This window comes from Sciurus carolinensis, chromosome 3 (assembly GCF_902686445.1).
Source record: "Sciurus carolinensis chromosome 3, mSciCar1.2, whole genome shotgun sequence".
Classification (NCBI taxonomy): domain Eukaryota; kingdom Metazoa; phylum Chordata; class Mammalia; order Rodentia; family Sciuridae; genus Sciurus; species Sciurus carolinensis.
Genome location: NC_062215.1, coordinates 36,165,493 through 36,187,278, shown reverse-complemented (window position 1 = coordinate 36,187,278; position 21,786 = coordinate 36,165,493). Strand labels below are relative to the sequence as shown.

The 21,786-nt window shown below is 41.7% G+C and overlaps 3 protein-coding genes across 21 annotated transcripts in view; 1 reads left to right on the top strand and 2 right to left on the bottom strand.

Annotated features, from left to right (window-relative positions):
- Ggnbp2 (gametogenetin binding protein 2) overlaps positions 1-8,625 on the bottom strand; it is a 34,425-nt gene extending 25,800 nt beyond the window's left edge. For 2 of the 7 annotated variants that reach the window (XM_047546407.1, XM_047546408.1), the window contains exons 1-2: positions 8,459-8,625; positions 7,749-7,950 (exon numbers count right to left, since the gene is read on the bottom strand). In XM_047546407.1, coding sequence (XP_047402363.1) covers positions 7,749-7,841 — 93 coding nt within the window. In that variant the 5' untranslated portion in view covers positions 7,842-7,950; positions 8,459-8,625. Of the gene's footprint in view, positions 1-7,748; positions 8,064-8,458 lie in introns of those variants that run through there. The other 5 variants (XM_047546404.1, XM_047546406.1, XM_047546410.1 and 2 more) reach the window with 5 other exon arrangements.
- A 4,419-nt stretch (positions 8,626-13,044) lies between these two features.
- Positions 13,045-17,300, bottom strand: Pigw (phosphatidylinositol glycan anchor biosynthesis class W). Of its 4 annotated transcripts, XM_047543153.1 has the most exons (3): positions 16,951-17,089; positions 16,050-16,384; positions 13,045-14,836 (listed from the first exon to the last, which is right to left on the bottom strand). In XM_047543153.1, the coding sequence occupies exon 3, from the start codon at positions 14,824-14,826 to the stop codon at positions 13,315-13,317; it is 1,512 nt and encodes a 503-aa protein (XP_047399109.1). In that variant the 5' UTR covers positions 14,827-14,836; positions 16,050-16,384; positions 16,951-17,089; the 3' UTR covers positions 13,045-13,314. The 4 variants fall into 4 exon arrangements, with proteins under 4 accessions (XP_047399109.1, XP_047399108.1, XP_047399110.1 ...); XM_047543152.1 differs by lacking the exon at positions 16,050-16,384 and having other exon boundaries at positions 16,951-17,300; XM_047543154.1 differs by lacking the exon at positions 16,951-17,089 and having other exon boundaries at positions 16,179-16,582.
- Myo19 (myosin XIX) overlaps positions 16,072-21,786 on the top strand; it is a 29,347-nt gene continuing 23,632 nt past the window's right edge. For 5 of the 10 annotated variants that reach the window (XR_007107613.1, XR_007107612.1, XM_047543146.1 and 2 more), the window contains exons 1-3: positions 16,074-16,812; positions 17,479-17,581; positions 18,843-18,988. Coding sequence is in view for 7 of the 10 variants with exons in the window: in XM_047543146.1 (XP_047399102.1) it covers positions 18,977-18,988 (12 nt within the window). In the remaining 3 variants the exon portion in view is untranslated. Of the gene's footprint in view, positions 16,813-17,478; positions 17,582-18,842; positions 18,989-21,786 lie in introns of all 10 variants that reach the window. The other 5 variants (XM_047543151.1, XM_047543147.1, XR_007107611.1 and 2 more) reach the window with 5 other exon arrangements.

Genomic DNA, 21,786 nt, shown 5'->3' with positions numbered 1-21,786 from the left:
CTCACATATGAGAGGCCCTGGGTTCAATCTCCAATTGTGAAGAACTGCCTGCTCCCAACCTGCAAAATACCCTATATATATATAGGGCTAGGGTTGTAGCTCAGTGGTAGAGCACTTGCCTAGCATGTGTGAGACCCTGGGTTTGATTCTCAGCACCACATAAAAATAAATCAAATAAAGGTACTGTGTCCATCTACAACTAAAAATATATATTTAAAAAATCCTCTACATATATTAGAACAGTAGCTGATGCACAGTAAATGTTCTAAGCTTGAACAAAAAGTATATACTACCAAAGTATATATATACTGAAGTAGTTATTCAAATATCAAAATCTAGCAAGGCATGACAGTGAAGGCCTATAACCCCAGCGATTTGGGAGGCTGAGACAGGAGGACTGCAAGATTCGAGTCCAGCCTATGCAACTTAGTGAGATTCTATCTCAAAATAGAAAATAAAAAGTGTTGGGAATGTGTTCAATGGTAAGGTGCCTCTGGGTTCAATCTCTAGTATGGCCAAAGTGGGGGAAAAATCAAAACACTACTGGGGGAAGGGATATATAAAGCTTAAAGTTTAAGGATGTATCAGTATGTCAAATAAAGGGAATTATTAGTAAAGTCCACTGATCTGTAATGCCACACATTTCAAGAAGAACCACAGTTAATATACTACCGAGAGCCACTTTAACTGTTAAGATGTCATCAGTTGCCAGGCACAGTAGTGCACACCTGAAATCTCAGGTTCAGGAGGCTGAAACAGGATCATGAATTCAAAGACAGCCCCAGCAAAAGTGAGGCGCTAAGCAACTCAGTAAGACCCTACCTCTAAATAAAATACAAAATAGGGCTGGGGAGGTGGCTCAGTGGTCGAGTGCCCTGAGTTCAATCCCCAGTACCTAACCCCCCAAAAGAAGAAAAATGTCATCAGTTAAAGAAGCATCCCAAATCCAGAGACACAATGTGAACTGAAGTCTACCTTCATGACAATGAAATAAAATAACACATGTATATCTTAACTAAAACAACGTTAAAGATATCGAACACACTGTGCTAGGACAAACTATTTCCAGATGACAAAGGCCTCAAACTGCTACATACCCAAAGAGTGAAATCAGGATAGAGACCTGTTGGAGGCAAAACCAAAAATAAAAACAACAAAAACAAAAAGCCCACTTGGTTGCATGTGATCTTCCCTCCCTTCTCCACCCAGCACCACGAAGATCTGCTTCTTCAGTGGATGAAACCATTCTCTTCCTTCCACGTTAGAAATAAAAGATTTAGCATATGCTTGTTCTAACAACAAATGGGGCCACACTAACAACAAAGGAAAATGTAAGCAACAGATATAAAAATCTTTTCTTGAATTGCTAAAAGATGAATACTAGATATATTAAGAAGAGAAATAAGTGGATTCTTTTTTTCCCCCCAGTACTGAGAATTGAACCCAAAGCTTGCACATGCTAGATAGGCACTGTACCACTGAGCTACAACCCCAGCCCATTTTATTCTTTGTTTTAACAGGGTCTTCCTCCTGAGTTGCTAGGATTAAAGATGGGGATCACCACACCTGAAAGGATGGACAATGATATAAAACACCAACAATAAAGAGGATTGTACTATGATTCACAGAATCAAAAACTGCATGTACGATGATTCAAATTTTTGTATGTGCATATTTTACCTTACAGAGAAAGAAAATAAGTATATCTTCAGGTGGTAGGCCAATAGGTGACTTTTTTCTTTATGTGTTCCTATCCTTCCTAAATTTACTAAAATGCACATGTACTACTTACTATTAAGAGAAAATCAATGTTCCTTGCTTATAATTCTATAATCATTATCCCTAGTTCAAAGACATGCATCCATCTCAACAGTTCTGGAAGTTTTTTCTTCCATACATAGAGACAAAATGTCAAAATCTCACTATTTCAAGGACCAAATATCCAATTTTCAGGCTTATCAATCCCAATATGCTGCTTCTAGTTTTCTTTCTCAGTCTTCATTAACGCCTCCAAAGGATGACAGTAATAACAATACTTAACACACTAGGTAGGTACTGTTCTAAGCACTTTCATATATTAGTTTTACCAATGCTATCAAATAAAATTAAAGTCTCTAGTCTAATGCTGTAGCTCTAAATATTCTCATGAGGAAGACTGAAATAAATGGGCCAAATATCTAATAATACATATTGTTCACTGTATTTATTATAGGTAACAACCTACTCAAATGTTTAAAAAAATTAATAATACTGGTATTAGAAATCCTGATCCAGAAGCTAGGGATGTAACTCAGTAGTAGATTGCTTGCCTAGCATGTCCAGGGTCCTAGGTTCCATCCCCAGTACAGGAAAAACCACAACAACAACCTGGTACTAAGAAATGAAACTGTCAGGCTAGTGGCAAAGCACCTGCTCAGCATGAGAGAGCCTGGTCCAGAACCATGAAAAGAAAAAAAGAATTTAACTGTAAAGTCATGAAAGGGTATAGGATAAGCCAAGCATGGTCCAGCTACTTGGGAGGCTGAGGCAGAAGGATCATAAGTTTGAGACCAATCTCAGCAATTTTAAGAAAGACCCTGTCTCTTAAAAAAATGAAAAAGAAAAAAGAGAGAGAAGCAGCAGCAGGGAGGGGGAACACTGGGGATCAATGGGGAGATAGTTCAGAGGTAAAGCACTCCTTGGTTCAATCCCCAGTATGAGACAGGGGGAAAAGTGTAAGATCAAACTCACAGAACCATGTAACTCAACAGAAAACAGCAAGTCACTCCAAACCTACCATTTAAGCAACTAACACCTTGTTTTGCATTTTCTCTTGCTAAATCCAAATATATGCCATTTCAACACATATCATTTGCCACTATAACAAAAAACTTAAGAAAATTATCTACACCATTTAAACATGAAAGTACCATGAATTTAAGAGAAAAAGAATATTGCTTCTTTTAACCAAATTGAAATTTCTCCAGCCTGGGTTATGGATATAACTCAGTGGCAGAGTGTTGGCCTACCATACATGAGGTTGTGTTTGATCTCTAGCATCCACCCAACGAAAAAGGTCTCTCCAGCCTGTTTCTCAGGTGAAATCCTAACTTTTGATTTAGTGTAAGTGAACTATTTTTATTCTGATCTACTTTTTTATTGTTTTAAAAATCAGAGGTCAAAGAACACATCTAACATTCTAAGACTTATCAGTTGACCTTTAAAAATTACAATTAAATGGATAATATCTGCTTTAGGAATCATTTGTTAAGAGGTAAGAGAGTTTAAAAAAAAATTCATTTCAGATCACTTTATTTTTACCAAACTAGTTCGAATACCCAAATCTTATCTATTGCTCTGTCTTACTGGGGTTTCATTGGCTTGGATAATACCAAATTTTCTCTTGTTCTTGAACTTACTCTATACTATTCTGGCTATAGACTCTGACCTAAATAATTAATCTGTCCTTGCCTTTCAAACATTTAGGACAATGGCTTTTTACCTTACAATTTTCTAGCCGATCACTGTATGCTGTTTAATAGTTTAAGAGATGACAATAAGAAAATGGGAAAGGCAAAGAGACTAGTAGTACTGTTGTATTTAAAACTACTTCCTTAACTCAATCTTAGATTCCTGGTTACCTAAAGGGAGAGTGTCTTATAAAGTATTTCAGGTGTGGTTTCACAGAGGAATCATTAATGTTCAGCTTCATGATGAGGTTGCCTATCCTAGCTAGCCAAAAATAGAACGAGTCATTGGGCTGCAATTACTGCTTTATAAAGTTTATTGAATCCATTACCCACTTTCACTCTTAAGTATCTGTCCTGGTTTTTCCTGACCACAAAAAAAAAAAAAAAAAAAATTGTTTTTAGCTCATTCTCACAAGCTCTAACCCATGATATTAAGTTTGTATTTATCAAAATTGTAACTGATTTTTTTCACTGTTACTCTTCATTCACACAGATATTTTTAATATCTATCACTTCTGGTAAAATTAAATATTAAATCAAGTGTTGAAAAAAAGTTAAATACTAAACTTTTAACAAATGCCAAACACCTTATCCCCATGACTACCCCATATGCTACCCTTCTTTTAAAGTCTCACACAGTTAAAAATTCTTATCATGTTTTTTAGCCCATTTAGACTAATTTGAATTGGAATGGTAAACTGTCTTCCAAAAATATTGTAGTAATATGACAATATGCACCAAGACTTTTTAAAAGTGTTCTTATCCTCCAATCCAGTAATTCCACTTGGAAAAGACTAAGGAAAAAAACTTTAATACAAAGATTTAACTCATTATTTCTATCCTTACATTATTATTCAGAGCAAAAACTAGAACCTCCTCTATGGTCCACAATAAAAGGATGACTAATCACACAACATGATATTACACAGCCATTAAAAATGTTAAAGAAAGCTGGGTATGTGGCAAACACCTGTAATCCCAGCAACTTGGGAGGCTAAGGTAAAAAGATCAAAAGTTCGTGGCCAACCTCAGCCAATCTAGTGAGACTCTAAGCAACTTAGTGAGACACTGTCTCAAAATTAAAAATAAAAAGGGTTGGGGTTGTAGCTCAGTGATAAAACACCTCTAGGTTTAAACTACAGTACCAAAAAAAAAAAAAAAAAAAAGTTAAAGAATGACAAGAAGTCTAGTGTGGTGTCTCAGCCTATACACCCAGTACTTGGGAGGCACAAGTATCACTTGAATCTGGGAAACTGAGACCAGCCTGGGTAACATAGTTTTGTGGTTATTTTTTAAGACTGTATAGGGAGTATACATTTTGATTCCATTTATTCTTTAGAAACTATATACTTAAGAAACTATAATTCTTCAAAGTATCTCTAAAATAAAGTCTGTATTCTTTCTATCAGCTATTTTATAAGCCAGTATCACAAACAGCATTTAGCTACCTACTTCAACACTTTCCTAAACATTCCACCAGTTCACTTACTTGGGATTTTTCTCCATTACATTTACATCAGCACTGTACTCAAGTGTTCAAAACCACTAAACTACCATAGGAATCTTTTTAATGTGGATGTAACATAAAAGAGGAGGCTTCTTCACAGACAAGTTTCCTAATTTCGTTTTATAAATACAAGTTAAAATCACCAGTTTATTAAGGCTAGAGTTTTCAGCATGTCTCTAAAATAATAAAATTTGTAACTATAATCTTTAAACATTGTAACTAGAATAACATCAAGCTGCTAACAAGAGTCTGAGACTACTGTACTTGAAATAAACACAATGTTTCCTCAGCGCATTACCTCTAGACCCTAGGAACAAAGATTAAACCAAAAGTTAACTTCAGGTACACACTGTCATCAAACTATCAATGAGTGCAGAGCATAAACCTCAGGCATCTTCACTTCCTCTTCCCAGTTCTCTACCAACAGGTGTTTTGCTCTGTATTAATCCTTTATGTGACATTTGGTAGAATGGTCCTAAAAGAAACTTGTTTCCCTAAATATGACATCCTTGACAAAATGTTCTCCAACAGTCCTTTACCAACCGCAAAGATTCTGCAGAAGTGTCCAAAAGGAATAAAATTTCACTCATTACCTAGTGATAAAAACATATTCAAAAAATTGCCCAAAATAAAATATGATTTTGAGATATTTAAGGAAGTTTAAATTTATTTGTCTTGGCCACAAATCCATAAAACAATAAAAGAAAAATTCAACCACCTAGTGCAGTGTGAAGTAATCACCATACTAAACCACAGTGCAAGGTTACATCTTTTTTCTATGGAAAATTTCAAAATTCACATCATTATGGAAAATGCATCATACATATTGGTCATTAAAGTACTAGATAACAGGTGTATTAATTTGTTGCATTCACATTAAAAGTGACTTCAAGGAGAGAATAAGTATCTTAAAATTTTGTAAACACTCAAAATTTACATTGGTTTTCCCTATGTTTTAACATAATATACTCAAGACACTCAAAGAGCAATCTTATATTTGAACCCATAGGATTTAAAAAAAATTTTTTTTCAAAGCCATTCTGGGAAAATTAACGTACAAGCTTCAAACTATGTGCCTTAGAAGTGTTTATGTTGAAGAAGGCAATTACAAAGAAAATTATCAATAAATGAATTCTTGATATTGAGAGTTTTCACACTGACAAAGACATTTAATTTGATCAAAAGCACTGTTTTTTTTTTTTTTTTTTTTTTTTTTTTTGGTAATGATTTAAAATACAAGTCCAGAGCTACAGGGTAGTGTGTGCCTGTAGTCTCATCTACTCAGGAAGATTTCTTTAGCCCATGAGTTTGAGACCATCCAGGGCAACACAATGAGACACGCATTTCAAAAAAAAAAAAAAAAAAAAGAAAAAGAAATATAAATTTTTAAAAAGTTCATTATACTTCTAGTGCAAAAAATGCAGAAACCATCATAACCAAGGCATACAAGTAATTTATAAAGCATCAACACAAATTCTGTTTACTTTAGGTCAGGCCAAATTATTCTTTTTCCATGAAAAAAAAAAAAAGTACTTGGATAATTACAGATACTTTCACTTGAAAAGTTCTAACAAATTAAGTCATTCAATAGCTCTTTTAAAAGTACTGCAGCTCTATTAAGTCTTAATTGAGACTGGCAAAAAGAAAGGCATAGACTGATATCTCTACAATGACTTGCATTTTATATAAAATGTGAAAACCTTCAGTACATAATTGCAAAATTTAAAAAAAAATTTTTTTTCAGGAAGAAAACTGATCAACCGCCCTTGAATGACAGAAAAGTCAAAGGTGCTAAAATAAGGAGTCTTATCAAAATAGGCAAATGTTTAATCCAATGCTTCAGCATCATCAAAGTGCAGATTTCAAGAGATATTCAGAAAAGGTTCATTTTATTTTTTAAGAAATAGGGACAAGCAACTTCATTCATTTCCTGTTCAGATTCAATTCAAATTTCTGCCATTTCCTTTTAAAGGAAATAGTATAGCAACAGAGGGCAGAGGGTGGGCAAAGCTATACCATCACCAATACCCATTTAAAAAAAAAAAAAAAAAAAAAAAAAAAAAAAAAAACCTACCCAAGACGGGGTCTTTATACCAAAGATAAGCAATCAGCTTTTTATAGTAGTCTTACACATTAAAAAAAAAAAAAAAATCTACCTGTAAACTAAAGAATGAACTAATGCCAAGAAAACCCATTTTGAAGAGTCATGGCCTAGCAACACAATCATTTCAGGAGTTTTAATGTATCAGGCAATATGAGACGACTTACAACGACATCGAATCATTCTAGTGGAATCTTCACTAAGAGCATGTCACTCTGCCCTCGATAATTATGCTTATGTAGTGAGAGCTATGGTATTAAAATTGAAAAAAAGAAATACAGGTACCAATGCAGCTGCGACATTTTCAGATAATTAAGTCTCCCTGAGGGTAAGTGCTTTCTGTAAGGGATAGGCCCTAAACGCCTAAGATCCTTCAAACCCTCTCTAAGGAGCGTGCTTTGCTAAAAGCAGCGTCTCCTGAAGGGAAAGGGTAACACGAGAGGGCTCAAGAAGGAAGGAAAACCTGGGAAGAGGGGCTCGAAGTGCGTTCGGAGCGCAGGGCTTGGGGTAGGTAGAGGGTGGCAAGAGACCCACTGCAAAGGCGAGTTTGTGGGGCCTGCCGGAGAGAAGGCCTCGCCTAGGAGTTGCAACACACTCTTTCTCCAGTGCGCAGCGCTCGGCCTGGGGGAGGGGAAGGAGGGGAAACAGCTGCCAGGGGAGCAGCGGGCCCAGCCCGGCCCGGCCCGCTCACCGTGAGTGTGTCGTCTATGTAGAGGGGAATCTGCCTCCTCTCGAAGGGGAACTCCTCCTCCCCGTCCCTGCACACTGCCACCAGTCGCGCCATCGTCCCCGACGCTGCCGTTGCCACCGTCACCACCTCCTCCCAGCTGCCGCCGCCGCCGCTGCTGCTCCTGCCGCTGCCGCTGCCGCCTCCGCCTCCTCCCAGCTCCTGCCTGCAACAGCCAAACCCCGCGAGCGTAAGCACCCGCCGCCGCGCAGCACATTCGCCACGGGGGGGAGGGCGCGGAGCTGGAGGGGACCGGAGAGCCGCGCTGCGTTTCCCATCACCCGATTCCACACGTGCTCAGCCAATCAGCGCCGAGTAGCTCTGGGACCCGCCCCCTCGCGCCGCTCTCCCTCCCTCCCCCCCCGCCCGCCGGCCTCCAGTCAGGGTCCAAAGGAGAGGCGGAAAGGACCCGCTGTCCGGGGGCTTCCCTGCCCGTCACAGGAGTCCCGGCTCCAGGACTCTTAACACCCGGCTTCGGATTCACAGCCCACTTCCCGCTTCCCGCCGCCAGGATGCCCTCAGCCCACGGCTGACCCTTTCTCCCCTTCTCGGTGCGCCCCGCCCAGTCGGTCCCCAGGCTGCAGTTGCCCAGCGCGACCCCGCCCCTGGGAGGGGTCGACCCCGCCTCAGCTCTGCGGAGACGGGGTGGGGGCAGGCCCAGACCCTTTCCTCACCCTTCTCGGAGGAGGGCTCTCAGTTCTGACCTTCACCGTTTTCGCGGTCGCCTCCCTGACCCCCACTGCTCCCCGTTACCGGCTGACGAGGCCCGCGTCAGGGCCGGCCTGGGAGGGAGCGCGGCTCCGAATGCCGTTTCCTCTCCAGGCTCAGTCAGCCGCTCGCGCCACGGGGAGTGGGGGAGGGAGGAGGGGGACGTGGGGAGGGTGGGGCAGGGAGGGGCCCAGAACTCCGGGAGGGGCGCCGCCTCTTCTCGCGAGACTACAGGCCGCTGTTCTCAAGTCGCTGCCTTTGAAATCTTCCCCGAGAGGATGGTTTGAAGGGTGCTGGGTGCTCTCGGGCTATCTTACACGCATGGCCCGCGCCCTCCCCGAATTTAGGTACTGGAATGAACCCCAAATAGGGCTGGCACGTGGATTATGTAGATCTAAACCTCAGTCCCCTTCTGCGCGGTACTGGGAACCACTCTCCCCGGGGCCAGAAATAAAGGGAGCCGAATCTAGCCGACTCCGGGCCGACCCGTGGGTCGAAAGGTCTTGGGTAAGTGGTAAACTAAGGCTCCCGTGGCCAGCGAGAGCGGACAGCGACAGTGAGGGAAAGCAAATGTAATCTAAGAGACAAACTCTGGCCTTGGTTTCCAGGCTCTTGACCTCTAGGCCTTCTTCCACGACAGGAGGACTGGAGGAGGAAAGGGCCCTGCCACCCTCATTCACCCGGAGCCAGCCGCATTACTACTTCCCGGACTGAGACAGCATCAAGATCCTGCCAGGGGGTGAAGGGTAATGAAAAATACTTATGTGCCTACAGGTTTTTGTTGTTGTTGCACTAGAAGCAATAGAAAACTGAACAGTGTCTTTTGTATGTGCTTGGCCAAAGGAACTTCTTGGGCTGAGTTAATATTAACTTAGAGATTCCCTTGGGCAAAGTACCGGTGGTGACCAAAGGCCTTTCCCTGACCATCTCCCAGAAGCAGCTCACTGTCATGTATTCAGTTCCTATCCTGCAATCTTTAATGTCTGTTATAAAGCCAGAATAGTTGTTGGGAAGTATTTTACTTGTGAAAGTCTTGAGGATTTTTAAGGATAGAGCTATTTACTACAATTATAACTGATTAATCTTAAAAGACAGATCTATACTTCCTGGTAGAATAAGCTAGAGCTGTTACTGACCTTTAAAAAGTTTTTTGGTCATCACATGAAGTCTTAGAAATTCACAACAACGAAAATACCCCATAATGCATCCTTAATCCTGTTGGCTTATGACATTGTGTGCTCACTGTTAGGGTAGTGACATAATAAACTGGAAAAACCATTGTTCAGTCCCAAAGGTGTGATTATCTAGTATTTATGTCTTCTCCATGTTAGGAGAGAACAGTGTGATCATTAGCTTAAATCCATTAGGCATACAGGATGTGAGTGCAGCTTCTGACCATTTAGAGCACACAGTCAAAATTTGGACATTTTTAGAGAATCTTGTGTTTTATGTAAAAGCACTAAAGAAAAAGTACTGTGGCTTTTCTAGAAGTGCTCCTGTATAGACTACCAATTAATATATCTACTTTAAGTCCTTTAATCTTCATGTGGATGTTTGGTAAAGAACATTGAGAATAAAAAGCTCAATGTGTAGTAGCTAATTTTAATTACATTCATTACTGAACATGCACCAGGTACTAGCAAAGAACAGAGCTGCAAAGAAAATGATAGTTGATTAGAATATCTTGTGTTGTTTTCACTGATAACCACGTTGTTTGATAAAGTAAAGTCAATGGCAAATGTCATTTAAATTACTAGTTGTCCATATCTGAGGATCTAAAAATTAGGTTTCCTTTTTCACGAGCTGAAGCTAGTAGGAAGTTCTGTTAAAAATAGAAACACATGCAGGGTGCAATGGCAAATGCCTGTAATCCCAGCTACACAGGAGGCAAAGGCAGGAGGATTGTAAATTTGAGGCCAGCTTCAGCAAATTAACCCTTTTTTGAATTTAAAGAAAGGGCTAGGGCTGTACCTCAGTGGTAGAGCACCTCTACTTCAATCCCTAGAACTGCAAAAAAGGAGAAAGGAAACATATTTTCCCTGCTTAGATAATTTTTAAGGAAAATAATATTCACAAGTTAGAATGTAAGCTCCTTGAAGGCAGGGATTTTGTCTTATTTTCTGTTTGTATTATAAGCACCTATACCTGATACGTTAGAACCCAGTAAATCATTGCTGACCTTTTTCTTCTGTAAGCTAGAATCAAATCAAAGGTTTTGCAATCACTATTCTCATTTTTATGAACTCTTATTTCATTAGCCTTTCCTTACATGATTTTCAGAACTGAAGGTGAGGTGGAAAAATGTTACACTTTGCTCTTTTATGATTCAGTATAAGTAGCTGTCAAGACTTAAACTGAAGCCAGGCACAGTGAAGCCTGTAATGCCAGCAGCTCAGGAGGCTGAGACAGAATTACGAGTTCAAAGCCAGCCTCAGCAATTTAGTGAGACCCTGTCTCTATATAAAATACAAAAAAAGGGCTGGGGATGTGGCTCAGTGGTTAAGCCCCTGAGTTCAATCCCCAGTACTCCTTCCCCCCACCAAAAGACATAACTTGAGAGACACTTAAGACCTAGGAAAGTATGAAGGAGCAGTTAGTGACAAAAAGAAACAGACCAATTAGAAAACATGCTCATAAAATCATAACTTACTTTAAATTACTTTTTCTAAATGAGAGAACAATATGGTTGAGCACGTCTCCCCTCCTGATTGCTTGAACAGATAAATTGTAGAGTATTGGCACTGTGACATAGTTAGCAGTAAAACCAATCCCCTTTCTAGTCCTGCTTAGTTTACATGCTGTAATATTTATGGTTAAATTTCAAAAGTCTTACTTTTTAATTGAAAATAAAATCTGGTTTTTATTTTCACAGCTGTATAACTATTTCTTATACTGATTTCTTTTTGGGGGAAAATTAACATCAGTAATAAATTAACTCCAAATTAGTTGTAATTAGCAAATATAAAGTGCTATCTTAATGTTAAATTAGCCATCAGTTTAACAAATTGAAGTAAACTAATTAGTATCGTTAGTCACATTTAACATTTATGTTAAAAAACAAATTTGGGGACTGGAGCTATAGCTCAGTGCTAAAGCATTCAAGTCCCAAGCACTGCAAAACAAGAAACTTTTAACTAATTTGGTGGCAAAAAATTAAAACAGTGATCTCAAATTTAATATTAGGGGAAGTTCCACCTGTTCTACACTACACAAGTAATCCAAATTACTTACCAAATATAAACTTGCTTTCTGATCATCCCTTAGCTATTTCTGTAGTAATCAGATTACTACTTGAAAATGGAATTAAAGGCAAACTGTATGATTTTTTTGCCCCTTCTAAATGATATACATAGAACATTAGAACTAGAAACTAAGGATTTTTAGGGTTTTTAAAATTTTAGATTTTGAGCAGCAGGCTCATAAGTCTACCTATGTTCTTAAATGATTGCAGACCTCAGACATTAAAACAATATAGCCATAGTTTTATTAAAGTAAACCAGGTACCTGATGACTTTCATTTTTCCCATTGGTTCTTTCCCCCTTAGCATGGCCAATGAGACATGCCTAATCTTCCCCTGCCTTCCACTCCAGCCCACTGCCCACACCTTCCCTTTTCTGAGTTCCAGCCTTCTTTTAGTTCTGATATGCTGGATTCCCTCCTCATGAAGGACTTTTGCTGAAGAATTCATCCTGTCTGAAATACTCCCCCCACCCCCAACATCCACTCCATCCCTCAGATACAGGTACATTCATCCCAGCCATCAACTTTGACTCCTTACTAGATTGGTTCTTGGTTTGAGACTCAAGGCCACCTATACTTTTTTTTTTAACAGTTTAATTGTTTAATGTTTCTTCCCCACTAGATTGCAAACTCCAAGACATCAGGAAATCTGTTTTATCATTGTATCCCTAGCACAAAGTAGGCTAAAATGATTCCAAAGCAAAGATTTTGTTTCAAAATTCTGGTGCAAAAATATATCATACAATTCAGTCTACTCCTTGGAGCATCTGTTTTCTGACTTCACAAGTATTTGATTTAAACACTTGCTTCTTATTCCTAGGCTTTATTAAAAGACTAAAGTTAAACAGTAAAGAAGTATTAACAGTCCACAGTTCATATTGAAATAATTTAATGTAAACATTTCCATTAACAAACACTATAAAAGTAGTACAATCAAAAATAGACTGGCAAAAGTGATGTTAAGATGGAAAAAAGTTCTCATCTTCTCCCTGGAAGACAGTGTCAAAACTGGTTTCTTTAAAATACTGGCATTTTAACAAATAAATTCTAACAAATCACAGCCTTTATTTCTTCTCCATTGGTGTTTCCTCCCCATTGGTGTATTTTATGTATTGGTAAGATACATTAACGTATGAAACAGCCAGGTGCACTGGTGCATGCTTACAATCCCAGCTACCGAAGGATCTCAAGTTGGAGCCTAGCCTAAGCAACATAGAGACTCCATCTCAAAAAAAGTAAAAATTAAAAAAAATTAAGCCAGGCATGGTGGCACATGCCTGTAATCCCAACTTGGGAGGCTGAAGGAGGATTACAAGTTCAAGGTCAGCTTCAGCAATTTAGCAAGACCCTGTGTCAAAATTTTTAAAAGCACTAGGGATGTAGCTCATGTGGTAAAAATGCCCCTGGGTTCAATCCCCAATGGAGGAGGAGGGGAGGATCATTACTATCAGAGGATTGAAACTCTAATTCTACAACAAAGTATGATTTAAGACTGGGTTGCTAAAAGCACATTTTCTTCACATTTATTCTTCCCTATTAAAATCATATTGCTCATAATATAGATCATCCTGCCCCTACTGATCACCAAAATTTTATAGATTTACCTTGCAAATTAAGTATATATACAATTAAGCAGTTAGTAAACATATAGAGATTGAGTATAAATAAGGCCCACATGGTACTGCTGTGTAATGTATCTACCGTTAGGTTGATCAGGCCAGTTGTTATATTTGACAGCAAGAAAAAAATCAACTGGTTTCTGTTCAAAGCTGTGACTAAACAAAGATGGGATTCTTTTCTTTCAGCTTCTGGGACTAAAAATTCTGAATGCTTTTTATTTGTAGAAGGTGCTTGGATAAGTTTCCAAGAACATGGTACTAGAGCCCCTTTAACTAGAAATTTGGCAAAACTCAAAACTATATCACTCAATAATAAACAACTAAGAAGGATCAGGCTAGAAGCAACTACCCACACACAAAAGGCTAAATTGGCCATTCTTCGAGATACTGCTTCAGTATTTACTTGAAGTACATAGAGAGAGATGAAGAGGCTAATAGATACTAGTAGAAGACAACATGCTACTTTTACCCAGTCTTTGATATGTGTTCTATTTTTAAGCACATATAATCCTGTTTGTACACCAGCCATATGTATCGCCACATACCCCAAACTAGAGATTATTCCTTCTCGGTTGGCATTTAATAAACCAACCCTCGTGCCACTGCCATCTGTGCCATACAAAATTAACCTCTTCAGGGGGGTAAACGCAAGGGCTAGCTGGTACAACATGGTAATGCTGACTGCCACGATCCAGGATTTATTTAAGGGAAAAATAATCAAAAGCAATGATGTTATCAGTTTCACAACTATTATGGTAAAGAAAAAGTTCCAGTGAACTCCATACTCAGTTAAATGTTCCTGATAGTCTATGGATTTTATAACAATTAATCGTCCTATTCCCAGGAAGAATAATGGCCAAGAAGAGTACAATGATTTTGTAAGATAATAAAACTTGGACCCTCCCATGTATTTTCTCCTGACCTCCAGACAAACCATTGCAGTCCCAAAAACAAAGCTGCCTACTCCAAAATCCATTGCCCCTGTTCCATAGAGCTCAGTTTTGGCAAATCTTCTGGGAAAAAGTGGGAAGTCCACAGCCAAAATGGCAATAGCAGTAAATACACTGTTAATTACACGGTAACAGGCAATGGCTGGATTGTATTCTGATTCTAGACTGATTTTCATGAATTTTTCAAGGATTTTCTGGAGAGGCACTCTGGCATAGCAAGTTCTCCTTTGGTATATTTGATAAAGCAGCCCCACCCAACAGATCATTACAGCGAGATGCTCAAGAAGGATAAATGAAGACAAAATGGTCAAAGTGGACACCAGGGGAACTACTAAGACAACAAAGTCGATGAAGAATCGAGTTCTCCATGTATGTGAAAAGGAACACAAGTGCTGTGAGAAAATGATCAGGAGCCCTCTGCACAGGATACAGAATGCAGGAAAGCACAAGCCCTGGGTGATTTCCAACACGCTAGTTCCATTGAGGTTACTGACAAAAGCTTCTTTCATCTGCTTTTGAGACATTTTTTTCTTCCTGTGAAAACAAGAGCAAAGGAATAGATTTGTGGAAAACAACATTCTTGGGAAATTGGCATACATAGGTACTCATTTGATTTTACTTTTTTTTTTTTTTTTTTTTGGCGGTGCTGGGGATTGAACCCAGGGCCTTATGCTTGCAAGGCAAGCACTCTACCAACTGAGCTATATCCCCAGCTCTGATTTTACTCTTATTTCTAGATTTCAGAGCAGAACTTTAGGCCTTAGTGATTTTTTAAAAAAATTTTTTAGTTGTCAATGGATCTTTTATTTATTTATATGTGGTGTTGAGTATCAAACCCAGTGCACTCAGTGCCTCACACATGCCAGGCCAGTGGTCTACCACTGAGCCACAACTCCAGCCCCCTCTAGTGATTTCAAATCAGGTGCAGAACTTAAGTCTTTTGATTCCCCTTCCATGGATTGTGGTAAGGCGGCAACATGGATGCATTAGGATAGGCATGTTGTACAGAGTTTGAAATTATTGGTATATGCACAAAGAAGTTGAACTGTGGACACAAACCGTGAGAATGATATCAAAGGCATAAATTTCTACTACAGTGCAGAGAATTCGAAATATCATTGTACACATATTACTAATCAGTTTAAATCAAAGGGAGACAGAAGCTGAAAGTAGCTGTAAGAAGCTGGAGTTGAAGTTTCTAATTTCTGTTCAGTACCTCTGTACCTACAGCTTCTAGTACAAAGGTTGCTCCTTCCCTCATTTAATGGACAGCCATATTTTCAAGTTAAGATGCATCACTACATATGCCAGGGCTAGCGACATATATATATATATATATATGTGTGTGTGTGTGCGTGTGTGTGTGTGTGTGTGTATAGTCATATAGTTGTAGGTGGGCACAATACCTATATTTATTTTTATGTGGTCCTGAGACTCCAACCCACTGCCTCACCCGTGCTAGGCGAGCACTCTACCACTAAGCCACAACCCCAGCCCTTAGCGGCTTCTTTTTCAAGGGATAAAAAACACCTCTGCCACATATCAATATCTGAAAAGTGGCACACTGGAAGAACACAGTTGTTCGCCAAACATGAACCAGACGATTTCATAAATGAATGTGTGCGCGCATTGAGGCCTGTCTGGGTCCTGCAACACTGTATCACCTTAACCGGCCCGAATGAGTGAGCCGTCAGAACTCCTTTTCCTGAGACGCCCGCCACGGCCGCGCCCTGCCCTTTCACCTCACCTACTCCAAGTGCTGCAGGCGACCCTGCCCGAGGGTCGTCCGCTGCGCCAGAGAACCAGGTTCCCGCGGAGCCCGCGGAACCCTCTGCTTCCGCCTTCCAAGGGACGCTTCCGGCCGCCGCGGCGTTACCTGCTCTTCCGGGCCCGCAGATTCCGCGCGGCCCCGCGGGATGGCGTACCTTCCCCCGCTCCGCCGGTTCCTCACGCCTGGGCCTCCTCTGTATTGGGCTTGTGAAGCCCAGACAATCGAGTCGTGGCCATGGGCAGGTCAGCGAGAGCAGCGGAAAAGGCGAGTGATTCGCCTCACCCAGGCCCCTCAGACCCCACAGCGAGGCCCTGTCAGGGAAGCAGGGTTCGAGGAAACCGCGCAACACTCGGCGACCGCGGAGCGCCCAGCGGGCCAAGGAACGCGTGTTCCCCACGCCCAGCCCTCAGAAACGGACTGTCGTGACACCCTGCTCCACCCTAGGGTCTCGAGTTATCCTGGTGGAACCAGCAGGCGGGACCCCACAGGCCACGTGCGTCCCGCGCCGCGTGTGCGCGCCCCGCCCCAGGGGAGGAGCCGGCCGGCTCCCGGCCACTTAGCCAGAACAGCCGCGGGCCGGGTGCTATCCGGCGGTGCGGACTTTCTCTCCCAGACGCCCGCTCCCGGCCTTCCTTCTCCCTTCCCTTCCTTCCCTGGGATTTTCCCGCTGGCCCGCCCGCCCGCCCTTCCAGTCGGCCTGGGCCGGGTCTGCACGCTCGCCGGTCGGGCCGTGGGATCGGTGAGTGCCACCCCTAGCCTAGATCCAAAATCCTTGATGGCCCCGAAGGGCCAGAGAGGCCAGTTTTTCCCACAGGGTGAAGGTAGAGGGGGCATCTCCCCCGCTCCTCTCTAAATCGCCGTTTCCCTTCCCTCTTACCTTTGCTTTTTGACCCTCTTGTGTCTCAGGAGGAGGCAGTCCAGCTCTCGTGGTCCTTGCCCAAAACAAGGACCTTTCACGGTCACTTTCCACCTTGCCTGAGCGGAGCGGGGGAGGAGTCCCGGCAAGCACACTGGGTCCGGGCGCTGCTCCTCTCCTTGTCCTATGCAAGCACTGGGGAGGGGCTGCTGGTCCCGGGAGGTATCAAGGGAGCCACGCCCTTGGCCCGGGTTACGTCCACCTTCCTGGGAAGGACACATTCTCCCGGTACCTGGTGTTTTCGGCGCGGCATCCTAGCCCTGGGCACTACGGGCAGATCGCCCGGTTCCCGCCAGGAACGTGGGGCGGGGCCAGCTGGACTCCCAAGACCCTTATTCAGCTGCCCTCCCACTGCTTTTCTTGGAGCCAAGAAACTGAGGCCGAGGCCGAGGAGGAGGAGGAGATGGTGATCAAGTTGCCACTTGTCTTGACTCGGTGTATCACCTATTCATTACTTCGTTCTGCCCACTGTGGTCACACCCTTTTCAGAAATTCGCGGTTGGTAGCCACGAACTGAGGAAGCAGGAGCTGGGAGAACTGGAGAAAACCGCTCTAATCCGCCGTGACTCCAGATAAAAGCTGATGCTACATGGTAATAACCAATGTTTGCTAAGTGCTCCCACAGGTACTAACCTATTTGAGCCTTAATTTAGCACCGTGAGGTTTGGATATTATTATTCCATTTTGCAAACGGAAAAAATAAGGCTTAGCTCTTCTGATCTGCAGTAGTGGGGTTATAAGCTTTGGATTCCAACTCCACACCCTGGTGTACTCCACAATGGAGCTCTTCCTCAAGATGAGCCTGCAGTTCAGGAAGCTTTGTTCTCCTTGAGTCTCTAGAGACCTTTGTTTGGCTGTCTCTTGGAGGGGTACAGTCAGTGTCCAGAGTGAAGGTGTCTAACATAATCGTGCTACCTACCCTTTTCTTTCTTTTTCCAGTTTCTATGGAAGTTCCTATCTCTAGGTTCTTTAAAAATTAGATGAATTCAGAGCCTTCAGAAGTCTCTACCAGGGTTAATCCTTTACAGATGCCCCTTATCCTCATCTTGCTGGAGGAGGTGTTGAGGCCTGGGAAATTCCAATCAGAGTGATTTAGCTTTGTTCAGAGGCTGACTAGGCCCAATCGTACTACACTCCTCTCACCTTGAATTTGACTCTGATTCTAACTAAATTCTACCAGATTAACATCCTCAAATGGATTATCAACCCTCAGTTGTAGTGCTAACAATATTCACCCTCTGTGAGTATTCAGATTTGCACTTTGTTGCTTTCAAACCGTGATTTCATTGACCTTCACAACCACTTACGAGGTAGATTTAACTATCCTTGTTTTCAAGGTGGGGATTCCAGGTAGGTGATGTAGTTTTACCCAGTCACACACCCAATGAATGACTGAACTGCGATTTCCCTTCCACACAACAGCTTTTCTGGAGCTAAAGGAATTGACTCTAGCCTCTCCTCCTTACCATCTAGTGGCCACTGAAATGGGATATATCCATGTAGTGAAGAGAATAGGGCATAAGGCTCTCTGTCACCCAGTTGTCTTCATCCTCTGAGGTGTACTGACCCAGAGAATTTACATCCCCACCTCAATTCTAACCCTAAAGCTATAACAAAACTGGCCTGACATTTTACTACAAAGGAAGCATCAGCAGTTAGCCCAGGGAATCTCTGGAAGCTCACATCAAAGTTTCCTCTGTTCCCTAACTGGCAAAAGGAAAGGACAGACTTTTGCTCTCTGCCCAGGCCTGCCCTGGTTCTCATTTGGTTCCTCCTCAGAGGGAGGAGTGGGAATGAGTCACCCTGGAAAAGCTCTCACCTATGTGTTTTCCTTGTCCTCTCTCATGCCACAGACTTTGGGATGACTTGTCTGAGATTCCTGCAGACCTGAGCCCTTTGCTAGAACTATGCTGGTAACCCAGTGACCAGGTGATTAGCACTTGTTGTGCATGTGACCCAGAACCCTGGCTGACCACAGTGAAGCAGGATGCTCCAGCAGGTAAAACCTCAACCTTATATAACCCAGGCCCTTCCCATCTTTTGTTTGCCCAAATGAAGGTTCCACGGTCCTGACCTGAAAGGACAGGAAAGATCCCTTGAAGACCTTTTTCCTTTTCTGTCTTCAGATAATCATTCTAATGCTTTTTCTGATAACTCATTTGAATCTCTCCTGTTGTAGGTTTTAGTTCTTTTCCTTAGGATGGAGAAGGTGGGACAGATAAGGAACTCCTTAGGCATTTTGGAGACATAACAGGGAATCCTGAGAGATGCCTCTACCAGCTTGTACTGCTGAAGAACAGTGGATGCCTGAGGCTTCCAAGAGGAGTGTTCTTTGAGACTGAGTCTTAAAGAATAAGAAGGAATTAGGCAAGTGGAAAAGGAAAGTAAGCAGTCCAGGCAAAATGATTAATGTGTGTAAAAATGTGGACCATGACTTGTGAATATACAGAAAGATTCTGATGAATGGATCATGGGATGCATGAAACGTGCTCTTACTCCAGGCTTCTGCTTCTCTTAAAAAGCTACTGTCACCTCTGGTCTATAGGCCAAATCACCCTTCACTGTGAAGCTCCTTCTCATACTAGTATCATCCTTCATATATAGTTCCTGATCCAAAGAGAATGCCAGAGTATATTTGTTGAAATTTTGTTTTATTAAGTGTTGCCCAGCACTAGGATGAGGCAGATGTTTAAAGTGGTACCTGTTCTGCAGGAATTCATGGTCTAGTGGTTCTAGGTAGATAAGTGAGACTCAGCAGGATAACCAGGTGTGGGTCAGGACAGCCTAAGAAGCTGTAGTAGTTACTGCCACTTGACTGTCCTGCCATTTAGATCATGAAACGGGCTTGAAGGCTGAAAGAAGCAGGCAGGACATTTGTCTGCTCTGGGTTTTGAATTATTAATTTTCTTCTTTTTATTATTAAAAAAAGTAGTAATAGACCAGGCATAGTGGTGCACGCCTGTAATCTCAGTAGCTCAGGAGGCTGAGGCAGGAGGATCGCAAGTTCAGAGGCAGACTCAGCAACTACGCATGGCCCTAAGCAACTTAAGGAGACTGTCTCAAAATAAAAAGGGCCAGGGATGTGGTTCAGTGGTTAAGTGTCTCTGTGTTCAATACCTACTGCCCCCCCCCCCAAAAAAAGTAGTAGTGTTCACCCTAACCATACTAGCAGCTGTGCTGTGTTGAACCCTTGTCATGTGCTCAACACTTGTAGGCACTGTGCTACATGTAATTATGTTTAATTCTTATAACATTTCCATGAGAAAGGTATAATATAGTATACAGTGGTTTTGTATCCTGATTGTGGAAATAAGGCTCCAAGAGGTTAAATGACTTATTCGTATCATTCATTATCAGAAATTTGGAAAATAAATATAAGGAAAAAGAACAATAAAATTATTCATAATCTTACTATCTACAGATAATCAACATTTTAGAGACTGTCCTAGATTTCCCCCTCAAGTATGTATTTTTAAAATTTATAAAGGTATTATGCTTTTTTATAACCTGCTTTATTTCATTGTATGGTGTTCCAAATTTTAAGCAGTCTACTCTCTTGACATTGTGATTGTTTTCAACTTTTTACAGTTATAAATGGCTCTAGCCAGGAATAGTGGCACATGCCTGTAATCCCAGCAACTCCCTTGCCCTCACTGAGGCAAAAGAATTGCAAGTTTGAGGCCAGTGTCAGCAACTCAGAAAGAGTTGCTTTTGAGAGAGGTCTCAAAATAAAAGGATTGAGAATATAGCTCAGTGGTAAAATGCCCATGTGTTTGAGCCTTGGTGGAAAAAAAAAAAAAAAAAAAAAAAGACTTGTATAGTTTTAGGGTCCTTACTCTAGGCCTAATTAGAAGACCCACTTTCTAAACCATTTCTAAACACTTTCTGTGCTAATCATTATCTATGAGGTAGGTTCAGTCACCATTCTTATTTTACAGATAAGGAAAATCAAGATGGATAAAGTTTAAGAAACATAAGATTGTATAACTACTAAGTGGAAACAGGATTCAGACCCAGGTGATCTAGCTTTCAGATCCAGGCTCTTCATCATTATACTCAGCTACTTCTAGTTGGATCAGAGTGTATCATAAATTGAAGCTATGTTTCTGAGCGGGTCTTTTGTTTTTCACTAGAGCAGAGCAGTTTGCATAGATTCAACTGTGCTGTGTTACCCTAGAGGGAACGAGCCTCCCTTGCAGATGGATGATTATGATGGACCCAAAGTAGAGAACTGGCAGCATCTTTGGAAGAAACTCATTGCTGAGCCTCTCAGATGAAACTTGACACCATGGCTTGACCCCCTGAGGGATTTGAACTTTTGGGGCTCACCAGTCTCATTGGAAACTCACACATGTCATGTCACAGACCTCTTCCTTCAAAAGCAGAATTCATCCAGGTCCTTGTCTTCTCCTGCCACCCCATCCTTTCCACTCCTTGCTCCTCTCTGGGTGACAGACAGGAAAAGAAAAGGACTGTGGGAGGAAAGTAGGGAGATGAAACACATGGAACATGCTGGAACCAAAGATAGGCAAAGATGGAGCCTGTTCCGCTTGGTGCAGGTTCTTGACCTGATGCAGCCTTCTGAGCCAGGCATCTGCTCAAGCAGACCCAGGTTGGGGGCAACCAATTCATTGGCCAGGCCAGATTTAGTCTCAAGAGGCAGGTGATGAAAGTTTGAGGCTACTTCTTTGGTCTCTTTCAAACAGGACCCATCCGTGTTCTTTTCTCTTGCCTTACTCCTATAGCAACACCTCCTTGGGTTCTCCTACCAGACTCAGTAAGGCTGACAGCATAGCT